Source organism: Cnephaeus nilssonii (genome assembly GCF_951640355.1).
Source record: "Cnephaeus nilssonii genome assembly, chromosome: 6".
NCBI classification, from domain to species: domain Eukaryota; kingdom Metazoa; phylum Chordata; class Mammalia; order Chiroptera; family Vespertilionidae; genus Cnephaeus; species Cnephaeus nilssonii.
The window spans coordinates 74,645,917-74,667,319 of NC_137077.1; the positions used below are offsets into that span (position 1 = coordinate 74,645,917).

At 40.7% G+C, this 21,403-nt stretch overlaps 1 protein-coding gene across 1 annotated transcript in view; it reads left to right on the forward strand.

Annotated features, from left to right (window-relative positions):
- The window catches only part of ACSS3 (acyl-CoA synthetase short chain family member 3), a 177,222-nt gene that overhangs the window by 144,441 nt on the left and 11,378 nt on the right, over positions 1–21,403 (forward strand). The window contains exons 12-13 of the mRNA XM_079773646.1: positions 10,237–10,318; positions 12,426–12,548. Coding sequence (XP_079629772.1) covers positions 10,237–10,318; positions 12,426–12,548 — 205 coding nt within the window. The remainder of the gene's footprint in view (positions 1–10,236; positions 10,319–12,425; positions 12,549–21,403) is intronic.

Consider the following 21,403-nt stretch of genomic DNA (forward strand, 5'->3'; position numbering starts at 1 on the left):
TATTCCTGCATTCCAATGGCTGCTTGCAGTATTCATAAGATGATCTCATATTTAGCATCTAATCTATCAAGAAGAATTGTTTGTGTCAGTCCATTAATTGTCTGGTGTGTCTTTTCTAGAATGGAAAAAGGCCAATGAATTATTTTTAAAGCACATAATAAATAAATGCTTAATTGAATTAAGTGAAAGGAAAAAAGCACACCCTTATAACTTAATAAAAATTACTGTGATTTGTAAAAAACACTATGTAATTTAGAGATAATCATTCTTTCTCTGTGGACCACACTTTATTTTTTTAATTAATTTATTTTTCTTTGTAGAGAACATTTTAAAGAAGGTCTATGACCTGCAAATAGAGTCCTTTCCAGAGACCAGCTATATTGCTGCTGAACCCCTTGGTGGCCTGTAAAAGGTGTTTGATTAGGGATTACATACATTGTCCAAGCCCCACAAAATATCTGAGATTCTAAACTCTAAGAAATGTATAGATCCCCAAATTTCAGAAATATGTAATCAAAAACATGTTTAATTAAATATTATAAAATTTTACATTGTAACAACTTCATAGTCAATTTAGTCTTCATATTTTTTTACTTTATTTGCAAATAATTTTTAGGCTGTACTTTCTCACTTTTCATGATTCCCGTATATGTACAATGGTAGCTGGGAAATAATAACCAATGGTAAGCTATATATGAAACTTCCTTTCAAATGATTTCAAAAGCAAATTTACAACTTATTATTTTTTAGAAAATGTTCCAGTTCATATGGTACATTGTTATATTTTATTTTATTTTCATGGATGAGGGGCAAGGCCACTAGTACTAAGAAGGATTCAGTCCATGAAGGGCTTAAAACTGCGCTGGCATCAAAAGCTACTGCTGGGCATGCTCTGTATAATAATTAAGTGGAATAGCCTTTGAAAGAGAAATATTTCCTAATGCCATTTATGTTCACTAATTATACTTACAGTGATTAGGAAGAATAGAGGGAAAAATTTGCATGGAATATTTGAAAACTATGGGGTTCAAACTATATTAAAATAAGTCAATAAAAATAATGACATTGTTTTAATCCTAACTTTGTTTGCTTTTTGTAAATATTCTTGTTTTATAATAAAAGCTATTGTAAATAGTATGAAAAAATGGAAACTATTTCTGGCACTTTCTTTAAAATTTGCAGCTATAGTAATATTTCCCTACTTTATAAGATACTAAATGTAATAATTCACTTTATTATATTAAGACTAGAGGCCCGGTGCACGAATTCGTGCACGGATAGGGCCTGGCCGGCCTGCCCAGATAGGGGCCGATAGGGGACAGCCAGCAAGGAGGAGGGGACATGGGAGGTTGGCCAGCCCGCCCCGCCCCTGATCAGGGTGGGGGGGCTATCGGGGCCAGGGTCGGCTGGGGGGAGGGGCAGCAGGAGGTTGGCTGGCCCGCCCTGCCCCCATTGGGCCAGTTGGCCGGCCACAGTGCACGTCATAGCGACCGGTCTTTCCGGTTGTTCCGGTTGTTTCAGTCACTTGGCTTTTATATATATTTAAATTTATATTTATATCTATAGATGCCTCATCCCCAAATCAAAAGTGCTTGATCCCCTTTGGTATTTCAAACTCCTTTGTTAAGGCTTTCTAGGAATCTCAGCTTTGCTCTCCTGGGGATTCCTTCACTGGAAGGTAGGCCTTTTAGTGATTTCTAAGCCATTTCAGACTTTAGAGTGCAATGAACATGAATCCTGCAGTTTTCATAGATTACTTGCACTCACAGGATTAACCTTTCTCATAGAAAATGACACGTCTGCACAGTTATTAGAAAATTCCTTTGATTTTAAAACTTACTCCAGGCAGTTAATTTAGTGGGAAAGTTAGGATATCTGTATTTCTCTGAATACAAAATGTTCATAAATTTTAGAAGGTGCCCCTGCAATTGCATCCAGAACTCTAAATTGAGAAATAAAAATAGGAGTCAGTAATTTCCAGTCAACACAAAGCAGAGCATGAGGGAGCATTTTAACTGTAATTGCCTTCCTCAGTACCACAGCGCTCACTGTTATTAAAGCCATAGGTCTCTGGCTCTTCCTCTCTCGTGGGCAGACATTTTCTCCGACTAGATCCAGTGGTTGCTATTGGAAGTGTGGCTTGTTTGCCTCCTGCTATTTCCATGCCCTGTGCCCTGAAGGTAGTGACAGGGTGTGAGAGAGCTGTATGGCACCATCCCAATGCCTTTTACTCTGCTATCTGCCAATTTCTCAGCCTCCAAATACTGAACTCTGGACCCTTAATGATGTTAGTTTACATCTTTACAGCTTAGAAGAGTGATTTAGTCATTGTGTTGCTGTCTTGGGGGAGGGTCAGGATAGTTTTCTTTTTATCAGTGTATCCTTTGAGCAAAATCAAGAATGTCATATAATTGTAATGCTGTTCTTTTCTAAATCTCATTTATAGATTTCAGTGTAATCGTTTAAAGCCTTACAACAACACTGTTATGTGGGCAGTGGGACAGGCATTATCCTCATTTTAAACCCAGGAATCTAAGCATCATTAGTAGTTATATAGCTAAAACTCACATTTATTACCTTCTCATTTGTCTGCCCAGAGAGAAAGAAATTATGGCCTAGTTAAGTTTCTTCTGGGAAGATAAAAAGCAGCTTCATATGAAAACCTTGAGTAAAGCCTACAGAAACCATAGGAAATACTGGCAGTATAAAGTTGGGAGCTAACTTCAGATTCTCTAAGGAACAGGAGTTATATGTTCAGTTTACTTCTGTTACCACCTGGCTTCCTGATGGAGCAATGACTACAGACCATCTTTTATCTGGCATTGATGGTTGCTACCTGTATTGGGTTAGAAAGAGCCCAGGGGAGGCCCAGCTGTGAAGCAAGGCAGGCTGGCGCTAGTGCCAGGTCTTGGGCCTTTGATTGATAGGTTTGAGGCATGCTGATTTCAGCTGCTGCTTGCTTGGGAGATTTCAGCAAAGTCTGAAGCCTGAGCCAGGACAGGCTGTTCAGATGGGAAAGCAGCTGCAAACAGCCTGGGTGGGCCTGCAAATTGGATGGGTGGGATCTCAGAGAATCGCCAGGGCGGAGGGAACAGTGTGAGCCAGGCTGATGGAAACTCAGACATGGCAGCTTGTCAGCTCAGGGATAAGGTGGGGTCTCAGCATAGAACAATGACCCGTATGAGCAGCCCTGTCTTGGAGAAAGCCGCCACCAAGTTCTTGCTCTGATGCCAGACAATCCAGTTCCTCCCTTTATGTCTCTGTATCTCCCCAAGTCTTTGCCCCAAAGGTGGAACTTAGAGGGAGCAGGTCCATGTAAGTTCATCTGCTGGCCCTTTAAGAGGAATTTCCTGGGTTTCTGTCAGGCTCCTTGTCATTCAGCCACAATCCCTGCTGGTTTTTACAGCCTGAAGTTACAGGGACTTCTCTTCCCAGCTCTGGAGGTCTGGTGTGTGACTGGGACCCCTTTCTCCTCACGGGAGACCTCCGCAGCCAAGATATCTCTGCAGGTTAAACAAAATCACACGTGGGTGTTGGACCAGCCTGTTCCTCACCTCCCACCCTCCTACCAGTCTCAATGTGCTTTCTTCTTTACTTGTCTAGTTTAGGACTTCCATTCAGCCAGCTTTCAGGTGGTTCTGAATGATGGTTGTTCTATATTTTAGTTGTAATTTTGATGTGGTGTGAAAGCCTATGACAACCAACATTTACCTACACCACCATCTTGGTTCTCTCAAGATTGGTCTCTTTGGGAAAGGACATACTCCAAGAGGAACTCCTGATTCATAACTTGAAAGGTTGTAACAAAACTTCCCTTTTCACTCTGCTTTGAAGATTGGAAGAGTTGGGGAAAGTATCACAGGGTGGTAACATTTGATTTTGGATTTGAAGGATGAGTATAGGCAACAACCAGCATATATCTTAGTATTTTCATAAATTTTCCTTCCTTCTGCCAGTCTAATGTATTTTTGTTACTATAACTACACACACACACACACACACATACACACACACACACATCCTTTTTCTATCACTTCAGAAAAAGAGCCCCAGTGTACCCTCTATTCCAGAAGGAAGACCTGAATGTAATATAAAATGATGATTAGGATGGCAATGAGGAAAGTGATAATTTGGAATACTCTAAAAAAGTTCTGTTCTCTCTGCTCTATAGCTCATACACACACCACTTCTCTCTGGAGGTTATTGCTTCTCTCACTTTTTTTTTTTTTTTACTTCATTGATATATGTTCACAAATTCTGGAACCTTCTCTTTTCTACTTTTCTTAAGGACTACTAAATTGCATCTTCCAAGATTCTTTCTTTAGAGTCCCTTTTTTAATATTGAGATAACAACATCTGAATTTTTAAAGATACCAGAGTTTATTAGTGAAGAACATAGAGCATTTGTTTATTTTATACTACTAATTACCAAATGCAGTTTCTCATCTTGCTTTTTAGCTTGTTCCGCAATTATACTTGGCAATAATGAAGTAGTTTTCTGGGAGAATCTTAAAAATGACTTGATAGACACTTAATGCCATTTCCAGCAGGTCTGTACCTTGGCTAGTGTTAAACATCTTTTCTTCTAAGTAGATCTAGCAGTATTTGGTGTAACCACTTGCTGTGAAACTTTCCTGACAAACATCTTTAATGTGTACATATTGTTGTTATTTCATTTACTTGATGGATAGACATCATTCATGACAGCCTTCCTATTGTATTCTAAAGCATACTCATTTCTTGTAGTGCACAATAATGCCAGGATCTTCTTGAGTCTGAAGCCAGAGTTTACATCTTTGTATCCTCAGTGTCTAACACCGTGACTGAGGAACAAGCACCCAACATTATTGATTGAATCAAGAAAATAAATGCATAGGTTAATGCATGATGAATGAATAAATTAATAAATGAATGAACAACACAATTGAATAATTCCTCTGCTGTTTTCTTCTCTAACTTTAATATTTTCATCCTTTTCCCATTGGCCAGTTCTAGTCAAATCTTTGTCATCCTAAATCAGCCTGCTTCTCTACATTAAACCACTGATTCATATTTCTCCTTCCAGTGACCCACACTTTTAAAAAAGTATAGTCTGACCTCACTGCCTCTACTTACTTCCTATTTACTCCTTAATCACTCCAGTATTGCCTCCTTCACTCTATTGAAATGGATTCTAAGGATACCCAAAATATCTTAATTACTGATTCCATGACCTCTGTTGAATCCACTTTCAAACATGTGCACTTCATTTAACCATGTTGAACACCCAGTCAATATTAACACTCTGCTCTGGTGACTCCTAAGATACTATTTCTCTTAGTTCTCATACATCTCTTATTTTTACTTTACTTTGTTCAATGGTCATCTTTAAAAAAAACCCAACTGATTTTAGAGAAGAAGGAAGGGCGACGGAGAGAGAGAGAAACATTGATCAGCTATCTCCTGCACACCTCCTACTGGGGATCCAGTCTGAAACCTAGGCATATGCCCTAACTAGGAATTGAACCAGTGTCCTCTTGATGCATGGGATGACATTCAACCAACTGAGCCACACCCGGGGGTCAATAGTCTTCTTCTTTTGGTCTTTCTTTAACACTAGTGTTTGGTCTTGAATTTCCCCTTCTTATTCTGCACTCTCTCCCTAGAACTATCCTTGACACATTATTCTTAATTTTCAAGGTCTATAGATAAAATATTCTTATGTAGACTTTTCTCACAGGAATGAGAGATAGTATAAAAATACATACTGTTCCTGTTCTTCAGAAAATTTATGCAGATATTTAAAGTTTTGTGAACCAGCTAAGATTATCAAGGATCTTTGAAGAATAGAGATGGTAAATATATTCAACTTCTGGGAAGTATAAGATGTTCCCTTTCTTGCCAATAACATCCGTACTAAAAAATGTGAAACTCTAGGTCTCATATATACTCATTGAATTAGGTACATATTAAACCACCAGGGACTATTCAATACACTACATATTAACTCATTTGGATAATTATTGTAAACACTTAGGTATCTCTATTTACTCTGAGGAGATAGTGTCTAGATGCTGGTGGACCAAATCTTGAATTTGAGATAGATAAAATTATAGAGATGCTTGTTTAACAGCGTGTCCTTTTTATATGCATCGTTCTTAGTAAGGGCAATGATATGTGCTTAAGAATTTGGATCAGAATATCTGTATATCACCAATCAAGTGGGAACTAAAAAAACAGCTGCTCTCATTAAACCTGACATGTGCATTCTAATTTGCCTCAGACCCCACTACTCTCTATTGTCCCCAATCCAGCCTGAAAGCCACACTTTATTATAGTTACCTTTTACTTTTCTTATTGTAGGGAAATATGTTCTTATACCGATGTGGTGTTTTTAAATGTTACCATATGCTGGCTGATTTGGCTCGGTGGATGGGGTGCTGGCCTGCAAACTGAAGGGTCCTGAGTTCAATTCCTGTAGGGGGCACATGCCCAGGTTGTGGGCTCGGTCCCCAGTGGGGGCCGCATGGGAGACAGCCACTCGATGATTCTCTCTCATCATTCATGTTTCAATCTCTCTCCCTCTCCCTTCCTCTCTGAAATCAATAAAAATATATATTTTTTAAAAAGTCACCAAAAATGAAAGAATGGACTATGCATCATATTTAGAATGTCCCCCAAAAAATGTATACACACTTAACAGCTGATAAGCTCAATTGATGTTTCTTTCTTTTCAGATTTCACCCATTGGAATTAATAATTATTCAAATATATATATATATATTTTTTGGGGGGGGGACATACTGTATTTCTTGGAAACAACTGAAAATTACTTGTCATTTAATGTGCAAGCAGAATGTCTCTCCATAAGGTTTATTGTTGCTGTTTACATTTAGTTGGCTTCACTCATGAATTATATTTCTTTTGGTCCCTATTGAATTTTAATTGAATTTTGATTCGTCATCTCTTCTTAGTGTCCCCTTCACGTCTTTATCCTTGAAAATGTTGCTAGTACATTTAGAACGATTTTTAGTGGTTGCCATAGTCCCGTTTTAGGTGAATGTTTAATTCTATCTAATAAAGAGGTAATATGCTAATTGACTGGCACACCCTCACAAAGATGGTGGTGCCCACAGCCACAAGATGGCAGCATCCAGTCCCCTCAACCCCGCCGGAGCGGCAGGCACTTGGCATGGCCGGGCCCACCCCCAGGCGGGTCCGGCCGCTCTGCACGCCTGCCTCCAGAGTCCCCCAGTCCCCTCAGCCCCCCCCCCCCCCCCCCAGCCGCCCAGGGCCACCCAAGGCTCAGGTAACAGGGCTGACCGAGGCTTGAGCTGCCGGTGGTGGCAGCAGCAGAGGTGTGATGGGAGCGTCGCCTTCCCCTGTTCACCGGGTTGCCTCCCGCCCCTGAGGGCTCCTGGACTGTGAGAGAGGGCAGCGTGGGCTGAGGGACCCGCCCCCCTCCAGTGCCCATTCACCCATTAAGGGATATTTGGATTGTTTCTAGCTTGAGGCAATTATAAATAATGCTGGTATATATATTCAAGTATAGGTTTTTTTGTGCAAAAATTACTTTTTACTTATCCTGCCAAAAGCAATTTGAATTTTCATGCACCGGGCCTCTAGTAATTAATAATTTTACACTTGGTTGTAAAATATTAACATGGAAACTGATGAAGTAAAATTATTTACTTGATGGTTTAGAAGGATTAACATAACAAAATCAGTAAAAAGGACCTGAGGGGATTACCTGCTTTCTCCTGCTGACCTCACTGGAGTTTCTTGATGAACAATATTAGTAACAAAGGGAACAGCAACAACATAGCAACATCTCCGTAGTTGTTGTTTGTTTGTTTTTAAACAGATTACAAAATGCTTTCACATACATTTTAAAATATTACAAAAAGTAGATCTAACAAGGGAAGACCTACTGGGAGGCTGGACTTGGTGGAAATGGGCAATTGCAGCTGGATCCCACTTGTAACCTGATCTCATTTTCTGCCTGACAGAAAGTGAGATTACAATTCAGTGCTTCCCATTTCTAAGGGTGGGGTAGAGGGTGCATGAAGTTGCTTCATGTGGGCAATAGCCATGTCTACTTCATGTTCAATTTTCTCAGCATCAGCCCTGTGAAGTAACTATTTCACTTAGTATTTTACCTGTGTGAGTACAGGAGGCTAGGTTTTTGAAAATCCTTAAGTTTTACAGTATCTAAACTTCCAAACTATAAAACATCTAAAATGTTTTTGTGTCCAGAAAACACATTGGATAATTATTTTTGTTAGGTGGCACTTCCTATAGGGAACTGATATAAGAATCTATTAATTTATTTATAGACTATTGCACAAAGATTTGTGCAATAGGCCTTCCTTTCCCTGGCTGCCAGCACTGGTTTTCCTCCGGCACCTGGGACCCAAGCCTTCACTCTGGCTGGAGCGCCACTCCTGTAGCTCCCTTTACCCCCTCCTTCCCCCTCATAGCAGGTGTCCTGCTCCACCCGGCCGCTCGGTGCCTGTGTATGCAAATTAACCCGCTATCTTTGTTGGATTATTTTGCATACTCACTCCTGATTGGCTGATGGGAGTCGTGGAGGTATGGTCAATTTGCATATTTCTCTTTTATTAGTGTAGATAGATGGTAGGTAGGTAGATAGATAGATAGATAGATAGATAGATAGATAGATAGATATTAAGCACTTGCTATGTGTATAACACCTGTTTGGTCATATGGAGGAAAGAAGGAAATATAAGAGTGTTATTGATGGAAGTGGGGTTCTTAGGATGCTGCTGGAGTAAGAATTTCTGGAGGCCTCCATGGGAGGGTGAGGTATGATAGAAAGCTTTATTTCTGTGGAATTACACCCTGAATTTCCAAGGTCCCATTTCCCTCAGTCCCATCATAGAAGAAGTGCAGCTGTGGTTCAGCCGAGCTAGAATCAAAGCCAGGGTCCAGAGTTTCTGCTCCATGTTGGAGAACACATCCAGTCCAGTATCAGGCTAGCTTAGTTTGTGTTCCCCACTGGAGTTCATCAGTCCATTGCATGTGGTGTCTGCAGGGCCACATGGTCATAGGGGAACACAGGCAGGAGCAAAGCCACAGTAACCAGAGAGCTAACAGAGTGGTGAGCCAAGAAGCCACAGGAGCCACACAAGAGAACAAATTCCTTTGTCTAGGGCCGTGGTCGGCAAACTGCGGCTCGCGAGCCACATGCGGCTCTTTGGCCCCTTGAGTGTTGCTCTTCCACAAAATACCATGGCCTGGGCGAATCTATTTTGAAGTGGCGTTAGAAGAAGTTTAAGTTTAAAAAATTTGGCTCTCAAAAGAAATTTCAATCGTTGTACTGTTGATATTTGGCTCTGTTGACTAATGAGTTTGCCGACCACTGGTCTAGGGGATTATATATTTCCAAATTTTCATGGGCTTGTAGTGGCCCTGCCCCTCTAGCCAATGATCTCTGTTCCAAGGTTTGACTGACATGCATCTTGCCTATGTCACTGACTCACTGTGCATGCACTCACCTCCCCTTTGGGGGACCCTTTCTCCAGTGATCTGCAGGGAATGGGCCTGTGGCTCCCTGGGAAGTGTGAAATTGCAGCTTCCTGGTGAAGCTGCCCAAATGACATGCCTATAATATTTGGCCTTCCTTTTGCTCTTTTCCTATTTAATAACTAGCTAATTACAATGGTATCAAGAGGAAACTGATTGGAAAAAAGAGGTGTATACTACCTTCTATTTTGTTCATAGGAGTGAGAGATCACATAGGTTTGTATGGTCATGAAAAGAAATAATTGAAGGGGGAGGAGTGAGAGAATTCACAGATTGGGGAGGCACATTGCTTGTGAACAAGATTGTTCATGGGATGTTCAATTGGCGTGTTCAAGATAACTAAGAAAGAAGTGAATTGATTTGACCATGGTAGAAGGATATTTTTCTTAAAAAGTAATTTAGTGATGCATTTTGGCTTTTTAAATAAATGTTATACTTCTTTTTGAAACAGTGGTTGCTGCTAATAATGACTCAAATGCCAAATGTGTGCCCTTCCCAGAAACCACAGTCATCCCTCAATGACGCTGCTAAGTAGAGGTCAACTACTTTAGCTTCAATTAGACATGATCTATCCAGCAGATTTAAGGGTTACATCTTAATTATAGGACTTGAATTGTAATTGTCTATCACACTAGAACGTTGTTAGTTCTAATCAACCTGCCCTCTTTTACTGCTTTTATAATAATTCTAACTGCTCTGTTTTTATATAAGGTTGCCATTACCACCTGGGGCTTTTTCAGGACTCTGGAAGAATCAGGAAGCGTTCAAGCACTTATACTTTGAAAAATTTCCTGTAAGAACTTTATTATACTTTCTTTTAATCTTCTTATAGACTTCTCTATAGTTCTTGGCAACTTGCTCCTAAGAATGTAGATGACAAAGCAACTTTGAAAAGATGTCTGGACCAGATTCCAGATTTCAGGGATAATAATGCCCAAACTACATAAGTAAGTCATTTTTATATTTATTTTTATTACTCTCCAGACATAAATTTTCTCAGTTTGTTTTAGCAACTTTTCCTGGAATTTAACAGCCCTCAGTATCGAAAAGTTTTTGTGAGAGTAAAACTTATTTGGGCTCTGTATATTATTTCCTCCATTGGACTCCGTCAGAGATTGAAAGCACCTGATCAGAATTGTACACTGTCATTAAGACCCCTTGACTGCTTCTGCTCCTGGTTATTGAGCAAAAAACAATTGACTTGTCAGAAGTTGTATCTTTCCATCTCTTTTCGTATTTTTGACATTCTTTTCTGAGTTCTTTATTTTAAAATCACATTTAAAAATACAGATACAGGATAAAGACAGTGCTCTCAACAACCAGCACCCAGTGACCTGGATAACAAAGAGTGTCTTCCTGTTTTCTGTTTTACAACGTTCCTGCTCCTCTGTGCCACGGTCATGTGTTTTATGTCTGTAACAGAACTTTATTGATAATACACATCAGGTCCCACAGTCATCTTTTTGCTGTCATCTCATTTCTATTTCCTTCCTTGAGAGAGATACGTGGTCTTCACGATGCACTAGGTAAAGAGAATGTTCACAGTTTCATTAAAAGGAAAAAGTGAATCGCAGTATTTAGCATTCTATCATTTTTATTTGTGAGTGAAGGACAATGAACCTAATCAACCAGACAAATGACAAAAATTAAAATAGCTTCCTTTAGAAAGAGACCTCACAGGTAAATGGTCTCAGTAGCCAAGATTAAACATTCCCCTGAGGGACTGTGGTGAGGAAGATTTGTTAGTATAGTTGACATCAGCCAGTCCAGTAGATCAGTCCCGTCGTCAGAATACTGGTATGATTAATTACAACCTGCCAAAAACAAATACTCCGTGCATGTGGTTTTAACATGATCACCTTTAACACTGAAAGCGTTTTCACTGTCCCAGTTTATGTTTAAACTATAGGTAGTGAGTCTGTACTCTGTCTTGTTATCCTGATCTCAAATCTGTCATCTAAGGGGTTAACAGCACAGAGGATTGAGTGACTTGACCATAGCTTAGAAGTAACAGAGTTAACATTTGAACCCCTATAATCTGGCTCCAGAGTCCATGCTCTTGAACTAATACCTCACATTCCCTCTCTAATAGCAATTGCAGTCGTTATTGCAATGAGTGCCAATTATTGAGGACTCATGATGCACCAGGGTCTGTCCTCTTTACATGCACCATCTCCTTTATGGCTCACAAAAGCCTTATAAGATGAGCATACTGAGTGTGAGAAAGATTCAGAAACACAAATAATGACTCACTGGGATCAGTTCCAAAGCCCATGCTCACAAACATAGGTGTCAAGATAACTCAGATGCATTAGCGACATAATATTTATTTCTTTATACTTATTCTTGATTATTCATTCTACATGACTTCTGGACCAGTGAAGAGGTACTGCTACCTTGAGTTGATTAAAAATTTAATTTCATACTGACTACTTTATTATGTTTCACTGAAGCGAGATTTCAATCCTAATCCATGTTAATAAACTGTGCTCTGTTTTATAATTATTCATAGAGAGATTTAAAGCTTTTAATTATTAGCACAATTAGAGAATAAATCTGCCAAAGAATTACTTGGCAATACCAAATTGGAAATGTTAAGCTATTACTTTTCACTTTAAAAAAAGAAATTTGGTTCATAAGCTTTACAACTCTAAGTCCAAAAGCTTAACTCAAACACATATAAGAACATTTTAATTTATTCCTGGTTATTAGTGGAGCAAAGAGTTTCTATTAAGCTTTCAACCATCAAAAGTAATTTAATTTCATAGGCTAGTTATGAAAAAAGTCAAATGCATACAATAAATTAATTTTGAGACATTTTATACATTTTATCAGCCTTAAAATGATTATATTACCCAATAGTATATGCTAATTAGAGATTTTTTCATTCTGATTTTCAGGGATATTATGACACCATGGATGCTGGTTACATGGATGAAGAAGGTTATTTGTATGTTATGTCACGAGTTGATGACGTGATAAATGTTGCAGGTCACAGGATTTCTGCAGGTGCCATTGAAGAGGTATTGATGAATGTTGGTCTTCTATGCTGGGTAATGTTTAGGAACAGAGCTTAGCCAAAGACAGTACTGAGTTTAAATTATTCAACCTGGAAAATCACCACACCCTTCATTTCAAGGAGAGGCTAGGTTACTCTGGTATCTCACCTCTCCTGTGGTTTTTCATGTTCTCCATACACTCCCCCATTTCTGTCTGAGTGATAGTATGGAATTTTTATTTATATTATGTTATTTATGGGGCAGTCTATATACACTTGTCTTTTGATAGTTGCTCCTTGATTGCTTCTAGCTTCTTGATTTTTCTCCTGCTTCATAACCAGGTTTGTTCATAGTCTTAAAGTGGTGTAAATTTAAACATTTTATTACACTCTTAAATCATGAGAATTTTCTGCCAATGTAAGTTACACAAAGTACCCAGAAGAGATTTTTTAAATGTTTTTAATTTTTCACCTTTACGTAGATTAAAATCCACTTTTTTGTTGTATAATGAGTTTTTTTTTTTACTTGTATATATTCTTGTAACCATCACCATAGAAGGGATACAGAAAAATTTCAACACTATCAAAGAATTCCCTCATGTCATTTTCATTCTCTGACCCTCTCTATTTCTAACCCCTGGTACCCATTGAATTTTTTGTTTCATTGTTTACACATTCTCTCAAATATCCTATAAAGAAATAACACAGTACTAGTATGTAACCTTTTGAAACTGGGTTATTTCATTCAGGAAAATACATTTGAGGCCATCCCAGTAACTGTGTATATCAGTAATCTGTCCTTTCATATCACTGTGCAGTATTCCATCGTATGGCTGTGCCAACCAGTTTATGTACCCATTCATCCATTAAGGGATATTTGGATTGTTTCTAGCTTGAGGCAATTATAAATAATGCTGGTATATATATTCAAGTATAGGTTTTTTTGTGCAAAGTTACTTTTTACTTATCCTATATAATAAAGAGGTAATATGCAAATTGACCATCACACCCTTACAAGATGGCTGCCTACGACCAGGCTGGCAGGGGGATTAATGAGGGACAACCAAACGACTGAACAAGCAGGCTGCGTGGGGCGATCAGACCAGTGGGAGGCCGTGAGAGGCAACCAGGCCAGCAGCGGGGGCAGTTGGGGGTGACCAGACCGGTGGGGGGGGCAGTTAGGGGTAACCAGGATGGCGGGGGGTGCAGTTGGGAGCAACCAGGCTAGCGGGGGGGGGCAGTTAGGGGCGACCAGACCAGCAGAGGGGGGCAGTTAGGGGTGACCAGGCTGGCAGGGGGGACAGTAAAGGGTGACCAGGCTGGCAGGAGGGGGCAGTTAGGAGCTACCAGGCTGGCAGGGAGGGGGCAGTTGAGGGCGACCTGGCTGGCAGTGGGGGGCAGTTAAGGGTGACCAGGCCAGCAAGGGGGCAGTTATGGGTGGTCAGGCCAGCAGGTAGAGGTAATTAGGAGGCAATCAGGCTGGCGGGGGAAGGTGGGCATGTGCAGTTAGGGGCGACCAGGCAGGCAGGTGAGAGATTAGGAGCCAGTGGTCCAGGAATGTGAGAGGGATGTCCCGAATTAGAGAGGGTGCAGGCTGGGCTGAGGGTACCCCCTCCCCATGCATGAATTTCATGCACTGGGCCTCTAGTCTATACTAATAAAAGGGTAATATGATAATTAGACCAGACATCTTCCAGACATCCTTCTGGACAAAGCCTCGGTGGCGGGGGCAGAGGTAGAGGTGGTTAGGGGCGATCAGCCCTGCAGGGAAGGGCAGTTAGGGGGCGATCTGGCCAGCAGATAGAGGCAGTTAGGGATGATCAGGCCAGCAGGGAGCAGTTAGGGTGCGATCAGGCCTCCAGGCAGAGGTGGTTAGGGGAGGTCAGGCAGGGAGGCAGGTGAGCAGTTAGGAGTCAGCGGTCCTGGATTGCGAGAGGGATGTCCTGGATTGGAGAGGGTGCAGGCCAGGCTGAGGGACCCCTCCCCCGTGCACGAATTTCATATATATACTAGGGGCCCGGTGCACGAAATTTGTGCACGGGGGGCAGGTCCCTCAGCCCAGCCTGCCCCCTCTCACAGACTGGGAGCCCTCAGGGGATGTCCTACTGACGGCTTAGGCCTGTGCCCCACGGGGAGCGGGCCTAAGCCACAGTCTGGCCTCCCTTTGTGGGAGACAACCGGGCTGATAAGGGAAAGGCACCACCCCCATTACCCCGCTGCTGCTGCCACTGCTGGCTGCCGCAGCCACCAAGGTGTTTTCATCAACATGGACTCCAGTCCCTTCATCACGAAAAAATGACAACTTTCTTTAGGCATTTTCAAGATGTCTCTTTCATAGGATATGCATTTCTTTCTTTATTTTTTATCCTCACCTGAGGATATGTTTCCATTGACTTTTAGAGAATGTGGAAGAGAAAGGGAAAGACAGAGAGAAACATCAAAGTGAGAGGAACACTTTGATTGGTTGCCTCCTGCATGAGCCCTGATCTGGGCCCCGGCCAGGGAGGAGCCTACAACTTAGGTACATGCCCTCAATCAGAATCGAACCCAGACCCTGCTATCAACAGGCCGAGGCATTATCCACTGAGTCAAACCGGCTAGGGCAGGATATGACATTTCTTAGCCCTCCAACAGCGGACCTTCATTTTTTTTTCTCCAGAAGTGTGGTGGAAAACCCTAGATCACCTTTTTGAATTCTTATTACCCAAGTTACTAAGAATATTACCAGTGGCATACAGGCAGCTTAGCCAATGTGCAGTCAGAAAAGGTGTTTCCTCTATAGTTCAAACCAATCAAGGGCTGGGCCTTGCCTAGGCCTAAAGCCTCTGGCCAAAGCTTTAGGCCTGGGCAGGCCTCTCCAGCTCCCTCTGATCACCAGCTCAGCCCCTGCCCAGGCCTGCCCAGATTGAAAGCCTCTTGGGCAGGAGCAGACCCCCAGCTCCCTGCGATCAATCACAGGGGGTCCGCTCCTGCCCAGGACAAAAGCAGACCCCCAGCTCCCTGCCCAGGTGATTGATCGCAGGGGGTCCGCTCTTGCACCAGGCCGAAGCAACCCCCAGCTCCCTGCGATCGATTGGAGGGGGTCCGCTCGTGCACCAGGCTGAAGCGGACACCCAGGTCCCTGTGATCAATTGCAGGGGGTCCGCTCAGGGCGCCTATGTATGCAAATTAACTGCCAAATTACTCGCCCTGATTGGCTGGTGGGCGTGGCTTGGACGTAGTGAAGGTGTGGTCAATTTGTATATTACTCTTTTATTAGGTAGGATGCCTAATCGACCAAGCAACTGAATGACCAAACAACCAAATGACCGGTCACTATAACAAGTAACTGACTACCAGGGCCAGACACTCAATGTAGTAGCTGCCCCCTGGTGGTCAGTGCACTCCCACAGCAGGAGCGCCACTCAGCTGACAAATGGGTACCAGGCAGCAGCAGCAGGCCCAGCAGGGCTGGGATGAGTGGGAGTGGTGCAGCACCCTACCCGGGCTTCAGCTCCTCCCCAGTCACTTCAGGCACTACTACATCCCTCAGGGGATGTCAGACTGCTGGTTTCAGCCAGATCCCCACTAAGGATCCCCACTGTGGGGATCAGGCCAAAACCAGCAGTCCAACATCCCCCGAGGGGCCCCAGATTGTGAGAGGGCGCAAGCCAGGCTGAGGGACCCCACCGGTGCTTGAATCCGTGCACTGGGCCTCTAGTTTATGATAAATACCTATAGTTTATTAGGTTATATGATAAGTATATGTTTAGGTTTTTAAGAAACTGCTACACTTTTCTAAAATGGCCATGTCATTTTACATTCCCACCAGCATTGCCAGGGTTCCTCTTTCTTCCCATCTTCATAAGCACTTGTATTTGTCATTATTTTTTATTTTCACCATTTGAATTGATATGTAAGAATATCTCATTAATTTTAATTTCTTTGTAATGGCTAATACGTTGGACATCTTTTCATATGCTTATTTGCCATCCATATATCTTTTTTTGGTGAAATACTTGTTAAAATCTTCCAATTTTTTAAAAAATTGGGTTGTTTTATTATTGTTATGTTTTGCGAGTTCTTTAGATATTCTGGATACAAGTTCCTTGATATGAGGTGTGCAAATATTTTCTTCCAGTCTGTAACTGGTCTTTTTATTCTATTGAAAATGTTCTTAACAGAGCAAATGTGTCTTTTATATTGATACTAGAGGCCCGGTGCCCAAAATTCGTGCACTTGTGGGGGGTCCTTCAGCCCGGCCTGTGCCATCTCGCAGTCTGGGACCCCTCAGTGGATGTCCAGGATCCCTCGTTCCTTACCACCTGCCTGCTTGCTCCTTACTGCTTGGCTCACTGCTACTTAGTGGAAGGCTTCTTACAGCTTGGTTGGCTGCGCTGCTGCGCTTGCCAGCCGTGAGCCAGGCTTCTGGCTGAGCAGCTGCACCCCTATGGGAGTACACTGACCACCAGGGGGCAGCTCCTGTGTTGAGCATCTGCCCCTGGTGGTCAATGTGCATCATAGATACCAGTCGTTCTGGTCATTCTGCCTTAACGGTCACTTAGGCTTCTATTAGATAGATGGTCTAATTCACCAATTTTTTTCTTTATAGATTTTGATTTTGGTGTTGCACCTAAGAATGATTTCATAACCCAGTGGTCGGCAAACTGCAGCTTGCGAGCCACATCCAGCTCTTTGGCCCCTTGAGTTTTTAGCAAAGGCCAGCTTAGGAGTACCCTAATTAAGTTAATAACGATGTACCTACCTATATAGTTTAAGTTAAAAAAATTTGGCTCTCAAAAGAAATTTCAATCGTTGTACTGTTGATATTTGGCTCTGTTGACTAGTGAGTTTGCCGACCACTGTCGTAACCCAATATCATAAATATTTTTTCTTTGTTTTCCCCTAAGAGTTGTATAGTTTTACATTTAATTTTATGGATTTTCACTTTATATTAGTTTACATTTCTGTTTTTAGGATTTTTGTTTTTGTATATGATGCAAGATGTACATGGAGGATTATGTTTTTTAAATATGGATGTCAGTTATTCTAAGCATCATTTGTTGCGAAGACTGGCCTTTCTCTGTTGAATTGCCCTTGCATTTTTTACAAAAATCAGCTGACAATATTTGAGTGGGTCTATTTTTGGAGTATCTCTTCTGTTTCACTGATCCATGTGTTTAACTTTATCATCATTTTGTATTCAGACTGTAGCTTTATAGAATGTCTTATTAGTTGAATAATATCCACATTTGCTTTTTCTTCACAAATGTTTTGGGTGTTCTGGTTTTCTTATTTTTTTTTCTATATATACTTTATGATGAGCTTTTGGATTGTTATAGCAATTCCTGCATGAATTTTGATTAGGATTATGTTAAATCTTGATTTGGGAAATATTATTATTTGAACTACACTGAATCTTTCAATTCATAAACTTTGTATATCTCTCCATTTATTTAGGTGTTTTTGATAAGTTTTATCAACATTTTGCACTTTTAATTTACAGAGTCTGATCATAGTTTGTTAGATTTATACCTATGTATTTAATATTTTTAGCTATTATAAATTAAAATTTTGGGGGGCTTTCAAATTTTCATAGCTAGTCCATAAAATCAATATTGATTTTGGAAACTGATATATATCCTGTAATCTCATTAAATTCATTACTTTTAGGTTGTTTTTGTTTTGTAGATTCCTTTTGATGTCCTGTGTGACATTAATGTCTGTGAATAGAGATGGTTTTAGTGTTTCCTTTCCAATCTGAATGTCTTTTTTCTTGCTTTCTTGAAATGGCTAGAACTTCCAATATGATATTAAATAAGAGTGGTGAAAGCATACAGCCTTGTCTTATTCATTATCTTAGGGTAAAATAATTTAGTATCTTGACATTAAGAATGCTATAACCTATAGGTTTTTCTATAATAGATGACCTTTATCAAATGAGGAAGTTCCCTTCTATTACTAATGTGCTGAATTTTTAAAAAATCTTAAATGAATGTTGAATTTTGTCAAATGCTTTATGTGCCTGTATCAATATGAGTGTGCAGCTTTTATTTTTAATACTGTTAATATGGTGAATTATATTAATTAATTTTCAACTGTTCAGCTTTTCATTGCTGGGATAAACCTCACTTAGTGGCAATGCATTATTGTTTTTGTATATTGATTTAAAAAAAGGGTACTATTCATTGTTTTGAAGTTAGTTGTGTGTGATAATTATATAGCAACTTTATATTTTGTGGATAATATTTATAGAATATTGTCATCTATCTTTTCCATTCTTTCATTTTTAATCTATCCGGATATTTATGCTTCCTGTGGATTTCCTGTAGATATGAAATAGTAATAGTTGGATCTTGTTTTTATCTTTATCCAATCTTGTACTATTTATCTTTTAACTGTGTCTTTAGATCATTTACATTTAAATTAATTATTGATATATTTATGTCTACTAGTTTATAGCTGGTTTTGTTTGTTTGTTTTGCCTTTTCTCTTTGCACTTCTCCCATATCAGCTTTTCTCTCTTCTTTTAAGTCATTTGGTTCTTTTTGTAACTTTTGTTTTTTTTCCTAAGAAATTTTGTTTCCATTTATTCTAAAAGTGTTTACCCATACTTCTTGGGCCATTTGTTAATTTTATCCTGAATGTGCAAAGATGTGCTCTGGATAATAGACAGATTTCTTAATAATGTGTGTCATCACCTTCTTACTCCAGATCTTAATCCTAGGTAACCCATGAGAGCTGATGGGAAATGTCCCTACATGAGTAGCCAGGCACTCCCTAGATGAGAAATAAGGAAAATGATTTTTCTCTACTTATAAAGAGGAAGGAGCAGCTACCTTTCACCCTCCTGGAAGAGTCTTCTTGGAAATCTAAGGGCCTGAATCCAAACTTCAACTCTTTGATATGTAAATAAAATCTCTCCTGGAGCAAGATAACCCCTTGTCTTCAACCTTTACAACCTAGAAATGTTTCTGAAGCTTCATCTTTTTGACATGTACATAAAAGAGTGAGCCAGTCTCTCTTGCACCTTGGGAGTTTAACCTAGGGGTTAAGCAATAATCATTTGCCCTCTCAGGGAAACTAGAAAAATTGTATTATCCTGTTAAGATCAGAGCAATTAACTAAACAAATATCTGCAACTCTAATTCTCATGGTATTTTAAAATTCTCAGAAGGTTACAGTTTTTTTACAGGAGAAATTCATGCAAGTTTTATTCCCCCACTGTTGTAAAAGCTGCATTAAAATATTTGTCTGGTGATTCTAATATTTGGGTCATCTTGGGTTTGCATCTGCTCATTGTCTTTTTTCTTAAGTGGTATTTAGTTTTTCCTCATTTTTTTTCTTTTTCTTTGTTTTTAATTTGTTTCTGTATTTTTAATTATTAATTTTCCTCATTTTTTAAAATGTCCAGTAATTTTAGATTTTATCCTGGATATTTTGAATATTACATTATGAGATTCTGGATTCTGTTTAAACCATCTGGATTTGTGTTCTTACGATTCTTTATTTTAGCAGGTGGTCAAGATCAGACCCTGTCTCCGCACACACTTTCTGTGCACTGTGCTTTCAGCGTCAGTTTAGTCTTCAAAGCCTTTGCAGGGCTACTTTAGTTCATCTCACATGTGTCTCTCCCAAAGGTCCATCTGAAAGTTAAGTGTTCATAATCTTCTCTGTGCTGAATCTGCTACTGAACTAAAGGGGGTTGCTTGCCTGTGCGCATCAAAGCCCAAGCAAATGTGAACAGGACTTTGCAGCCAAGAAAGTAAAGTTTTATTTTTAAGGAAATGGTACCCAGAGTCACAGGTGAGCTCATGCTCAAAGACCTCTTTTGATGGCTTCCATGGGATGGTTACATAGGGGAAAAGCATTAATCATGGTGACTAAGGGAGTTAGGGTCAGGGTCAGGGTCAGGGTCAGGGTCTCTACTGTTTGGTCGGTGCTAGGGTAGGGGGTAGCTGATCAGTACATCTAGTCCTGATGTCAGCCATGGGTAGCTTCATCTGGTTTTGCAAGAATGTGATCATTCCACTTTTCTGGGTCTGGAGCACAAGTGAGGCCTAGATGTTATCTTTAGTTTGATTGAAACGTGTCTTGGTGGTCAATAGCCCGAGGCTTTGTTCCTAAGATTGTTCAATGCTGTCCAGGGTCTCATTGTCTTGAGGGCTTAATGAGGAAGGGAGTGTTCCTGCAGGAGAAGGAGGCAGCTAAGTCAGGATCCTGGATGAGGCTACTTTGAAGGAGAAAAGGTCCTATTAAAGAAATGAAGTTTCTGCCGGTTACAATAAAATATCCTTTTCTCTAGCTCCTGCCTCTACTACAGGATCTATTGCTCAGTCTTTGATTTCCAAGGCTCCTCTTTCTGCTCTTTTGTAAAGAGAGCTAGGGCTTTAGTGCTCAGTCCTGCAAGGTCTGTCTGTACAGTGGCCCTGGGGAGAGAGAGGGACTCTGTGTCCTTGCTAGCACTCACCGGGTATAGAGCAAGGCAAGTCAACAGGGATCCGCTCTCAGGGACTGGATGGCTGCCGGTGGGAGGGCAAGTGGCACTGAATCTCCCCAGGCTCTTGGTGCAGGGTGTGTGGAGACAGCATACTTGCGGCAGTTCTGTAGGGAAACAGAGGGCGCTGCTTCTTTGCTGATGTTCATGGGGCGTAGGGAGGATAAAAGTAAACAGATTATGTGTCCCAGCATCTCTGCTTCTTCCTGGATCTCTGGCTAGACACAGCATGCATTTCTTGGGCTTTTTTTGTCTGTATTCATTGGCACTTTTGGGGTTACTCTGGCACCCAGGCCAGAATATATTGGAGGCAAACCCTACCAACAAACAAACCACAAAAAACACAAAAATGTATAACCCTCCAACCAAACAATAAACCACCAGACAAAACAGGAGATTCACCA